Source organism: Rhincodon typus, chromosome 3, assembly GCF_021869965.1.
Source record: "Rhincodon typus isolate 14 chromosome 3, sRhiTyp1.1, whole genome shotgun sequence".
Classification (NCBI taxonomy): domain Eukaryota; kingdom Metazoa; phylum Chordata; class Chondrichthyes; order Orectolobiformes; family Rhincodontidae; genus Rhincodon; species Rhincodon typus.
In genome coordinates this window covers 124,296,555-124,309,614 of record NC_063334.1, presented here as the reverse complement: position 1 = coordinate 124,309,614, position 13,060 = coordinate 124,296,555, and the positions used below count along the sequence as shown (strand labels likewise).

The window sequence follows — 13,060 nt, the reverse complement described above, 5'->3', positions numbered from 1 at the left end:
ATGCCATAGGGAGTAACAGCCCCTCCCCTATTATAGGGCATAACAGCCCCTATGTTGTGGAGGTGCCGGTGTTGGACTGGGGTGGACAAGGTCAAAAATCACACGACACCAGGTTGCTGTCCAACAGGTTTATTTGAAGAACAGCCCTTGTGTATGTTACATAGAGTAACAGCTGCTGTGCATACTATTGAGAATAGCAGCCCCTGTGTATATATGGGGACTAACCGTTCTGAGGTATATTATAGAGAGCAATAGCCCCTGTATAAAATATAGAGAATAGCAGTCTCTGTTTATATATTAGGAATTAAGAGCCCCTATGTACTTTATAGGAAGGGAGGGTGATGGGTTCTTTGTAATTCATTCATGGGATGTGGGTGTCAATGGATGGGCCAGCATTTATGGCCCATCCCTAGTTGCACTTGAGAAGGTGATGGGGTGCTGTCTTCTTGAACCACTATAGACCATGTGCTGTAAATAGACCCACAATGCCTTTAGAGAAGGAATTCCAGGATTTTGGCCTTCTAGATGATAGTGGCACAGCAGATACATAGGAACACGACCACCTATAAGTCCGCTCCAAGCCAGTTGCTGTCCTGACTTGGACATATATCTCTTTCTTCATCATTGCTGGGTCTATGCTGGCTCAGTGTCAGCTGCTGTACTGTCTGTGTGTGTCTTAGTGTCAGTTCCTGGGAGACCAGTGTGTAACTCCATGTTGCCTTTTGTGGTTCGGAAATATATCGCTGTTCTTGGGTCAAAATTTTGGAATTTCCTCACTAAAGGCATTGTAGGTCAACCTGCAGCACATGGACTGCAGCGGTTCAAGAAAACAGCTTACCACTACTTTCTCAAGGGCAACTAGGGACAGGCAATAAATGCTGGCCCGATCAGTGAAGCCTGCATCCTATAGATAAAGAATAACCAACCGTTGTGTATGTTGAAGGGAGTGAACAGTAGCGGTGAAATGAATGTCTTGTGTCCAGTGAGTTGCTAAACTGCTGATATATGCTTTTTCAGAGTCCTGCCTGACACTAGATGATTTTCTGCATTACAAACACTACATTCACAAGCAGATCTTCGATGAACAGATGAACGAGGAGAAGGAGGAATTAGTTGTGTTGCAGTTTTCTGCTCTGGATGGTGATAAGAAGGGCCAGGTGGAGTGGACAGATTTCTTGTATCACGAGTCATTACTGGTGCTGCAGAGATTCCGGTCTGAGGTGGGTCTGTGTTGGATTTTCATGGTGTGTGGGGGAGAAGGATGTGAGTGAGGGTGTGGGAGAGGAGTTGTAAATGTTGAGGATGTAGGTGTGCGTATGTATGGATGTGGAGGATGTTGGGGATATGGATTGTGGAGAATCTTGGGAGGGGTATATGGGTGTGGAGGATGTGGGAGGGATATGTGTATGGTGGATATGTGAAGGATACGGGAGGGATATGGGTGTGGAGGATGTGGGAGGGATCTGATGCAGAGGATGTGGAGGGGCTATGAGTATGGGGGAATATGGGTGTGGAAGATGTGGGAGGGATATGGTTGTGGGGTGGATATGGGTGCAGAAGTCATTGGGGGGGACATGGGTGCAGAGGATGTTGTAGGGATGTGGGTGCAAACGATGTGGAGAAATTTAAAGGTGTGGAGGATTTGGGGGTTGGAGACATGGGGGTTGTGGATGGTGTGAGTGAGGGGGTGGAGGTGATTGTGGAGGATGTGGACGAGCATGTGGGATGTGATATGATGTGGGAGAATGTGTAAGGTGTGGAAGAGGAAATTTAATGGGTATTGTTGAGGGAGATTCATCTACTAATAGAGATAGTAGGAACTGCAGATGCTGGAGAATCTGAGATAACAAGGTCTGAAGAAGGGTCTAGGCCCGAAACGTCAGCCTTTCTGCTCCTCTGATGCTGCTTGGCCTGCTGTATTCATCCAGCTCTACACCTCTTCATCTACTACTATTTTTGATTTGCCTCATTCTCTCCAAAACTTCTTGTGCTTTTTTGATGTCCTCAACTTGACTTTTGCCCATTCATAGGGTGTTTGTCATAGAGATATTACAGCGTAGAAAGAGACCCTTCGGCCCATTGTGCCCATGACATTTATCAAGCACCTATCTCCTCTCGACCCATTTTCCAGCACTTGGTCTGAAACCTGGCATGCTCTGGCATTTCAAATGTTCATTAAATGTTTATTAAATGTCTTTATAGTTCTCACTTCTAGGGCCCTTTTAGGCAGTGAGCTTCAGACACCCACCAGCCTCTGGGTGAAAAAAATGCTTCCTTAAAAGTCCTGTAAACTTCCTGCTCCTTACCTTAAATCTGTGCTCCTGGTTATGGAGCTCTCTTCTAAAGGGGAGGGTTTCTTTCATTTTTTTCATTCACCCATGAGATGTGGGTGTCACTGGCTGGGCCAGCATTTATTATCTATCCCTAGTTGCCCTTGAGAAGGTGGCGGTGAGCTACCTTCTTGAAAGACTGCAGTCTGCATGCTGTCTTTGTTGAGACTTTGTAGCCATTGATACAATTGAGTGTCTTGTTCAGCCACTTCAGAAGACAGTTGAGAGTCAACCACATTGCTGCGGGACTAGAGTCACTTGTAGGCCAGACCAGGTGAGGATGACAAATTTCCTTCCCTAGAGAACATCAGTGAACTAGATGGGTTTTTCCGACAATCAGCAATGGCTTCATGGTAATCAGTAGATTCTTAATTTCAGATTTTTTGTATTGAATTCAAATTCCACCACCTGCCATGGCAGGATTTGAACCTGTATCTGTTTTAATAGTCAAGCAATAATACCACAAGGCCATTGCTTCTCCCAATCTACCCCATCTATTTCCCTCAGACCTGTGTACACCTCAATCAGATCCCTGCCCCCCCAACTCAGCCTTCTTTGCTCTGAGGAAAACAACCCCAGTCTTATCCCGTCTCTCTTCAGAGCTAAATTGCTCCAGCCCAGTCAAAGTCCTGCTACATCACTTCTGCACCATCTCCAGTGCAATCACGTCCTTCCTATAGGGAGCATTATATCAAAAGTATTTTGTTATGAGCTCATCTCCATCAGAGTTGGCGAATCTCCGATACCTCACAGGCTTGACCTGGCTTTTTCTGCTTTTCCTCCAGAACTCATTGCTGAGACTGCTGACAGCCAAGGAGCATGGACGAGCTCGGAGCTGCTTCCTGAGCCTGGATCAGAACCAAACTGGCTTAATCACTGGGACTGAGTGTAGGAGAGCACAGAATTCTTGGTTCTGCAAAAATTCCAAGGAGTCGCAATCCTGCAATGTCAGGTGAGAATAAGAGTTGGAGGCTGAGAGGTGACCTTATAGAAATTTATAAAGTGATGAGCGGCATGGATAGGGTGAACGGCCAAGGTCTTTTCTCCAGAGTAGGGGAGTCTAAAGCTAGGAGGCATAGGTTTAAGGTGAGAGGGGAAAGATTTAAAAGGGAGCTAAGGAGCAACCTTTTCACGCAGAGGGTGGTCCATATATGGAATGAGCTGCCAAAGGAACTGGTACAATTACAATGTTTAAAAGGCATCTGGATGGGTATGGGAATAGGAAGGGTTTAGAGGGATATGGGCCAAATGCTGGCAAATGGGAGTAGATTAATTTAGGATCTCTGGTTGGCATGGATGAGTTGGACTGAAGGGTCTGTTTCCATGCTGTATGACTCTATGACTGATTTTATGAAGGTGCAGCTTTAATAGAGGTACCCTCTAGTTTTGAACTCTCAAATCTAGGGAAAAGACTTTTGCTATTCACCTTATCTATGCCCCTCATAACTTTATAAACCTATATAAGGTATGTGGCAAAGTGATTAGAGAACTGTAGTCATGATCCAGACACCCAGGCTGCAGTCCTACCACTACATGTGGAGAATTTAAACTCAATTAATTAAACATATTTGGAGTAAAAAGCTGATACACGACCATAAGATATTGGAGACAAAGTAGACCATTCAGCCCATCACCCTCTCTCCACCACTCAATGAGATCATGTTAGTCTGATAATCCTCAACTCCACTTTCCTGCCTTTTCCCTTTGGGCCTAGATTCCCTTCCTGATTAGTAATCTGCCTATCTCAGCCTCGAATATGTTTGATGTAATATATAATGCAGTTAAGACCTATACTTTCTGCAGTTTAGAAGAACGAAAGGAGATCTAACTGAGGTATATGAGATGCAAAGGGATTGACAAATTAGACGTAGAGAGCGTGTTTCATCTTGTGGGGCAATCTAGAACAAGGGTCATAGTTTTAGGTTAAGGGTGAGCTGATTTAAAACAGAGATGATAAGAAATTACTTCTCTCAAAGGCTCGTCAATCTGTGGAATTCATTACCCTAGAGTGTGTGAATGCTGGGACATTGAGTAACTTAAGGAGGAGATAGATTTTTAATGAGTAACGGGTTAAAGGTTTATGGAGAGCGGGCAGAGAAGACAGATAAGCGGATAACTGTTAGAAGGAGGGCAGTGAACGCAAGATTGAGAATATTGAACTTGAATGCACATAGTATACAAAATAAGGTAAATAAGCTTGTAGCACAGATTGAAATTGGCAGATACAATGTTGTGGGTGTCACAGAGATGTGGCTGCAAGGGGATCAGGGCTGGGAAGTAAATATCCAAGGATAAATGGCCTGTCAAAAGGGCAGGCACATAGGCAGAGGGAGTGGGGTTGCCTTGTTTGTTGAAATGAAATTAAGGTTGTAGACATGCTTGCCGAGCCGGTGGGTTTGGTGGCAAACGTTTTGTCACCCTGCTAGGTAACATCGTCAGTGCGCCTCTAGTGAAGCGTCAGTGTTCTGTCCCGCTTGTTATTTATACGCCTCAGTTTGCTAGAGTGGTTGGTATTACTTTCAATTTTGTTTCTCAGTGGTTTGTACACAGGCTGTAATTCAACATGTTTGTTGATGGAGCTCTGGTTGGAGTACCAGGCCTCCAGGAATTCCCTGGCGTGTCTCTGTTTGGCTTGTAAATTGAATTAGACCCTGTGTACAAACCACTGAGAAACAAAACCAGAAGTAATACCAATCACCCCAGCAAACCGAGGCATGTAAATAACAAACAGGACAGAATACCAACGCTTCACCGGAGGCGCACTGACGATGTTACTTAGCAGGGTGACAAAATGTTTGCAACCAAGCCCACTGGCTCGGCAAGCATGTCTACAACCTTAATTTCATTTCAACAAACAAGGCAACCCCACTCCCTCTGCCTATGTGCCTGCCCTTTTGACAGGCCGTTTATCCTTGGATATTTACTTCCCAGCTGCCACATCTCTGTGACACCCACAACATCGTACCTGCCAATTTCAATCTGTGCTACAAGCTTATTTACCTTATTTTGTATACTATGTGCATTCAAGTTCAATATTCTCAATCTTGCGTTCACTGTCCCCCTTCTCACAGTTATCCACTTATTGGAATTGGTGCTTTTGGTGCTTTTGGAATTTTATAGGTTTCTCTGAAATTCCCCCTTCATTTTTTGTTAAATTCCAGTGAATATAGGTGCAGTCTCTCTTCATATGTCAGTTCTGCCATCCCAGGAATCAACTTCAGTGCTGAAGTGTCTGTAATTGTTTAGCACAATTTACCTGCCTTTCTAATTTGCTTATTTATCATAATAATCACAAGGAATAATTATGTCTAATTAAGCTGCCACTTCACTGTGATTTTATCAATGACATGAGGGACTTAGCAACACAGTCATGCTCTAATTTTCTGCCATCTACACACTCCCCCACAGTGACTTCATCTGAAAAGCACAGCATTAATTTTCACACTGACCCTGAAGATACTCCGCTCTACCTGATCATCACCATTCTCAGCTCCTCCACTGTCATTAAATTATCAGACTCTGTATCCGACATCGAGTACTGGATGAGCAGAAATTCCCTCCAATAAATATTGGTGAAACTGAAGCCATTGTTTTCACCCCTCGCTCTGAAATATGCTCCCTAACTGCCCACTCCAGCTCTCACCCTGGCAGCTGTGTGCAATTAAACGATCACCACTTTGGCATCACCTTTGATCCTGAGATACCTTCTGACCTCATATTTGGGCTATCACTAAAACTGACTACCTACCCCAGCTCTTCTGCTACTGAAGCCCTCATCTGTGCCTTCATAACCTCTAGAGCTGACTATTCCAACACATTCTTGGCCCATCTCCCGCATTCTAACTTCCATAAATGTACAGTCATCTAACACTGTGTCTTAAATTTGGTACAGGTCCCACTTCCCTATCACCCCCTGGGCTTGCTGACTAACACTGTCCCCCAGTCAAGCAAAACCCTTATTAATATTCCCATCTTTGAACCTTGCTTAAAAGATGGTCATCTTGCCTAAACAAAAACAGAAGTTGCTGGAAAAACTCAGCAGGTCTAGCAGCATCTGTGAAGAAAAATCAAAGTTAATGTTTTGGTCAGGTGACCAATGTCAGTTTATAGGCAGAAGATAGGGTGGGGGAGGGGGTAAGGTGTAAATGATAGGTGGAGATAGAGCCCAAATAAAGAGAACTGTTGGACAAAGGAGTAGATAACGATCTGGTGAATGCAGTAGACTAGATTGTGTGAAGTACAGGTGAAGGGTTGCTTCACCTGGAAGGTAAGTTTGGGCCCTTGGATACTGAGGGGAGAGGAGGTAAATGGGCAGGTGTTACACCTTCTGTGCTTGCAGGGGAAGGTGCCGTGGGACTGTGAGGGGATGTTGGGATTGAAAGAAGAGCGGACCAGGGGATCCCGGTGGAAGCAGTCCCTGTGGTAGGCAGATAAGGGAGCTGAGGAGAATATGTGTCTGGTGGTGGCATCTCACTGGAGGTGGCAGAAATGGCGGCAGATGATCTTCTGGATGTGGATGCTGAAGGAATGGTAGGTAAGGACAAGGGGAACCCTATTGCTGTTGCGGAAGGGAAGCGAGGGGGTGAGGGCGGAAGTACGGGAGATGGGTCAGACCCGGTTGAGGGCCCTGTCATCAACGGTGCTGGGGAATCCTTGGTTGAGGAAGAAGGTGGACATTCCAGAGGCTCCCTTGTCGAAGTTGGCTTCACGGGAACATATACAGTGGCGACGGAAGAACTGGGAGAATGCTCAGTGTACACACCTTCCAGGTGAAGCAGCACTTCACCTGCACTTCACACAATCTAGTCTATTGCATTCGCTGTTCACAATTTGTTCTCTTCTGCATTGGAGAAATGAAGTGTAGTTGGGTGACCACTGCCCACAAGAAAGACCCTGGGTTTCTAGTTGCCTGCCACTTTAACACACCACCCTGTTCCCTGGCCAACATCTTTGTCTCAGGCCTGCTCCAGTGTTCCAGCAAAACCCGGTGTAACCTGGAAGAACAACACCTCATATTCCGATTGGGCAGCCTGCAGACCTCCAGACTCAATATCGAGTTCAATAATTTTAGGATCTGAACTCTCTCGTGTCCCAGTCTTCTACTGCACACACTAGGCCTTATTATCAGATAGCCTGCCATTACACACTATCTATTGTTAGTCACTAACAATCTCCATTAATAGCTATTCACCCTCCTAGCTAGATCGTCATCTACTCCTTTATCTGTCCAGCTGTTCTTTCTCTTTGGGTTTTGCCCCACCTATCATTTGCTCCTTAGCCCCTCCCCCCAATCTATCTTCTGCATATAAACTGGCACTTTCCTAGCTACCATCAGTTCTGAGGAAGGGTCACCAAACCCGAAACGTTAACTCTGATTTCGCTTCACAGATGCTGCTAGACCTGCTGAACTTTTCCAGCAACTTCTGTTTTTGTTTCTGATTCACAGCATTCAGCAGTTCTTTCGGTTTTCATCTTACCTAATCTTTTCATCTTAAACTCACTAGGACCAATTCCCCTTTCCCTTCTGATAATTCCCCAACAACTTCTAACAAAAAGATCCACTCTGCCGACTCTTATCCTTGGCCACACCAGGATAAATCATCCAGTTTTTAAAAAATTTCTCTTAAACCAGAGAATAGCATCTCAGTCACATTCTGTCTGGTAGCTAGCAGGGAAATAGCAACATCCCTTTAACCCCAGCAACTTTTGTCTTTGTCTTTGTCTCACCCTGTCTCTCTGGTTTTTGGGTTTTTCTTTTACAAATCAGACTGTGTGTGTTTATAACTTCACCTACAGCAAAGCCAAATTCTCTGTTCTTTGTTTCCAGATGCTAAGTCTTACCCATGGAATTCAATAGCATTTAATTGTACCTGGTCACTTCAGCTTATCACTGGAAAGATCCTCTTCATTGCATATTTCTACCGTGAATTTATATCAGCAGTCTGAAACATAAGTGTTGCCTAAAACCTCACATTTGGAAAAACTCAAAAAAAAAGCTTTTCTTTTCATCCAGTGGAATTTAGCCCTCCAACCAGACAACAGTCTGAACTTTTATAGACATGCATTTTCTGCAAAGAAAGAGAAAAGGAAAGTTTTCAATGGGCCTGAAATAAATAGGAAAGAAATTTAGATCGTAGTTTAATGATGCTTTGGTACAGCTCCTATCTCAAATAGCTGTGTTCAATTCTGGGCATTGTTTGAAGAGTATTTTAGCCTGGGAGAGAGTGCGGGGCAGATTCATTAGAATTATTACAAAGCTGAAAGTATAAATTGTAAGCATAAGTTGTATAGAACAGGCTTCTATTTCCTTTAGAAGAACATACAAACTTATGAGTCAGGAGCATGAATAGGTCACTTAGTCCCTTGAATCTGCTCTGCTATTCAATAAGATTACGGCTGATGAAGGCAATCAGACCATGAACACTGTCTTCTATTTTCATAGAATCCTTAAAGTACTGAAAGAGATGGAGTCTGCTCTGTCCTTCAGAAGAGCATCCCACCCAGACCCCAGCTCCCTACCCTACACACATAATTCCACATTAACAAGCTAATCCACCTAGCCTAAATATCCCTGGACACTAGCATGGCGAACCTACCTAACATGCACATCTTTGGACTGTGGAAGGAAAGCAGAGCACCTGGAGGAAAACCATGCAGACACAGTGAGAATGTACAAACTCCATAGAGACATTACCCAGGCTGAAATCAAACACAGTCCCTGGTGCTGTGAGGCAGCTGCGCTAACCACTGAGCCATCGTGTTTTGATTACTTCTCCTTTACTGGAATAGTATTGGATTTTAAAAGTTGACTTTGTCCGACTCTTCACAGAGCCTGCCAGACCTGCTGGTATCTCCAGCACTGGCTGTTTATATTAGACCTAGCCTGTTCAGGGTGTTATCATTGAAGCAATTCTTCATTCAAAGGGTACTGGAAACCTAAGTGTCCTCCAGAAAGCTGTTAAGACTGGGCTAATTGGAGCTTTCAAGGCAAATTTTGCTGGATAAAAATATTGAGGCAGGCGAATAAAGTTTAGATGCAGATTAAGGGTTCTTGTTCCCTTATCTCTGAACGAGGAGGCCCAGGTTCAAGTCCCACTTGCTCCAGAGGTGTGAGAATGATATCTCTGCGCAGGTTGATGTTAAAAAGAAGCAATAAGCTTATTGAATGACGGCACTAAGTCGAGGGACTGGATGGCCTCCACCTATTCTTGTGTTGATTCCTGTCACTGCCAGTGTTAATGTCAGAATGGAAACAACTCATCTGTTTCTCGTTGACAGCGTCAGTCACGTTGGGCCCATCTCTGAAAGCAGCCCTGCCAGCCGAGGGCGTGGGAGGCCACAGGAGAAGACCCTTCTCAGTCGGGAGCAGGAGGACAACAGGTCAGTGCCGAGATACTGTCCCTGAAACAAAGCTACTGCACAGGGCAACCCAACCACTGAGTGACAACAACAGAATCCTCCTTAGAGGCAGGAGGAAACAAATAATACTTTCAGCAAAAAAAAAGCACCCATCTAGGAATCATCCAATCTGTAACTCACTCCCAGGTATCTGTTATTCTATATAAAAACCACCTGAACCCCTCAATTAGATTCCAGTCTGTAATTTACTCCCGGGTGTCTGTTATAAAACATATTATCCTATGGACCCCACTCCTGGCTAACTACTTAAAAAAAACCTTCCCTTCTGATAATAGAATCAGGCCATTGAGTCTGCACAGACCCTCCAAAGACCATTCCAACTAGACTCAGCACCCTACCCTGTCCCTGTATTTCCCATGGCTAATCTACCTAGCCTCTCCAGGCAATTTAGTATGGCCAATCTATGTAACCTGCATATCTTTGGACTGTGGGAGGAAATCCATACAGACAGAATGTGCAAACTCCACACAGACAGTCACCCAAGGGTGGAATTGAACACAGGTTCCTGGTGCTGTGAGGCAGCAATGCTAACCACTGAGCCACTGTGCCTCCTGTACTTTCTGCTTCCTACTTTCTGAGCAGTTCTTCTTCTGGTCTGCCCCCTCAGTCCTTTTTTATTTGTTTGTCTTTTCAGTTCTATATTGTTCTGAAAACTCTTTCTTTCTTTATATCTTGACCTCTCTATTTCCACCTCATTATCTGTCTGTCTGTGAGTCAATTGATCTCTATCTCTCTCTCCAATTCTCCTGTCCCCCTCTCTCTTTCTCTCCATCTCTTTCTCTTTCTCTGTCTCCCTCTATATCCATCTTTCTCTCTCTTTTTCTTAACCCCCAGCTCATTCTTCCTTTCAGTCCTCTCTATCTTGGCTTCCTGCTTCTTCACCCTTCTTCTGGAGAAGGGTCTAGGCCCGAAACGTCAGCCTTCCTGCTCCTCTGATGCTGCTTGGCCTGCTGTTATCTCCTTGTTATCTCAGATTCTCCAGCACCTGCAGTTCCTACTATCTCTGATCTTTTCTAGTCCTCTGTTTGACACCTTCCTTGAGAAGACCCTGTGGTTTCTGTCACCATGGATACAGTTGTAAACGAGACACTCTTTTGAATTGGGTCTAAACACACCAATAAGTTTCAGAGTGCGACTCTGAGCAGTTTCCCTGACAGTTTTGTCCTCTGACAACTTTTCTGCTTCCGTTCACAGGCGTGTAGAATGGAAAACATTCCTGAGGGAAAATGTGATCTACATCCTCGCTGCTCGGCCCAACAGTGCCGCCATACATCTCCGGCCTGCCATCTAACACCACGAAGACAGGGCCATTGGCAGACAGCCTGTTGTTCATCCTCCCCACCCCAAATACTCACCTATTATCTAGCTCCTCCCTACCCCCTCGCCACCTTCTCCCAACACCAGCCCTCAACCCCACTCTTCACTCCCACCCCTCTCAACCTCATTCCCCATTTTCCCACCCCCTCCCTGTCCCACTCCCCAACCCCCTCTGTACACCCACCCAAACCCAGTCCCCACCTCCTCAACCTCCCAGATTGGAGATTAGCAAAAAAACCGAGTGACAGGTCTGCACTGTCTTGTCGACACCTGTTCCTCACCCTCCCAAAGTGTCCCTGAATTGAATTCACCCGAATGTTCGGTCCTCTGTAATTCATGTACATAAAGACAGCTTGGGCAGTCTGATAGACCAACATGTGAGATAAAGGTCTGCAACTCCCAACATGCTGTTTGGAAACGGAGAAGTATGCCCTTTGGCTGAGCTTAAATATTCACTAATCCACTGCAGGATATCGCTCTCCCATGTAGTCAGCCATCATATTAGTATATTTATCGATGAAAACCACCTGATAAGCAAAGTCCCAATCGCTGTGTTCCTCCAGGTGCACTCTCCCCCCATCACTGACTTTACCCCCTCCCATTTAATCCCTCACCCACATCCCTGTGTACACTCTTGCCCTGTCATCACTGACTCTACCCACCCATTTAATCCCCCCCTCCCACATCACTGACTCTAACCCCCCATTTATTCCCCTTCCCACACTCTCACCCCATCACTGATTTGTAAGGAACGTTCTTTAATATTCTCTGTGATAATTATCTGTCACAAGTCATGCAGTTTATGTGAGTTCAGCACCACTGACCTCTAGCTGAATAGTTTATGCTAATGACATTTTCTGAGTCAAGCAGCGAGACTGTGACTCTGTGAAGAATGATGAACAGTTACAGAGGAGCCTGAAGTAAATGAGAACTCAGTTGTTAGGGTGTTGGACATAATCCTATCTTGGCTATGTTCAGAAGACCGAAGGGGATATGTATGTGATTGGGAATTGGGTTTGATAGTGACAGATGGAATTCAGTATAAGAGGACCACAATGGTCCTGTGCTTGTGACTACCATGGAAGGCTTTGGAAGGACAGAGGGTGATGGCTAGGGTGGAGCAGGATATGGATAGCAGGATGTCGGGTTATTGGAATCTTAAAAATGGAACAGTTGAGATTGAGACTTAATCTCATGCAACATAGAATATAAAAGCAAAGTGGTAATTCTGTTGATATCAAAGTTCATTTGGAATACTGGGTGCTGTAATGAATTCCACAAGTGGGAAGCATCTCAAATATTTGGAGAACTGTATGAGATGGGAGGACAAACATGAAGGACTCTGCGGCAACAGTGAGCTGGCAATATCCTGGGTTCTGAAAGGGTAGAGGCAGAGTTGGTGGTATTGTAGGGATTGAAGAAGGCAGTGCATTGGTATCGTGGTTTTGTGGAACTTAAATGTTGTTTCCAAGGAGGACAGTGAAATGCTGAAGGTCGTAAGCACACACTGAATGGAGAAACGTTTGACCGTGAATGAGAAAGTGTTTTGCTGATTAATTTTCTCTGTTGTGGAATATAATGTGGGAAAATATGAGGTTGTGCACGTTGGCAGGAAGACTAGAGGAGATGAATATTATTTAAGTGGAGAAAGACTGCAGTAAGCTATAGCACAGAGGGATTTGGGGGATCCTTCTGCATAAATCACAAAAATTTAGCATCTAGAAAGGGAAGACAAATGGAAAAGGCAAATGGCCCCTTCTGTAAGGAAAGATATACTGGTATTGGAAGCAGTCCAGAGAAGGTTCGCTAGGCTGACACCCAATGGAGGGACTGTCTTATGAGGAGAGATTGAGTAGATTGGACTCGTACTCATTGGAATTTAGAAGAATGAGAGGTGACCTTATTTGAACGTACAAGATTCTTAGTGGACTTGACAGGATAAATAGGGCAAGTTTGTTTCCTCTTGTGGCAGAGTCTAGGACCAGAGGGCATCA

The 13,060-nt window shown here is 44.8% G+C and overlaps 1 protein-coding gene across 1 annotated transcript in view; it reads left to right on the top strand.

Moving 5' to 3' along the window:
- Positions 1-12,787, top strand: part of phf24 (PHD finger protein 24) — a 46,096-nt gene extending 33,309 nt beyond the window's left edge. Inside the window, exons 5-8 of the mRNA XM_048618925.1 lie at positions 1,018-1,220; positions 3,116-3,282; positions 9,609-9,710; positions 10,944-12,787. Coding sequence (XP_048474882.1) covers positions 1,018-1,220; positions 3,116-3,282; positions 9,609-9,710; positions 10,944-11,040 — 569 coding nt within the window. The 3' untranslated portion in view covers positions 11,041-12,787. The remainder of the gene's footprint in view (positions 1-1,017; positions 1,221-3,115; positions 3,283-9,608; positions 9,711-10,943) is intronic.
- Positions 12,788-13,060: the final 273 nt, after the last annotated feature.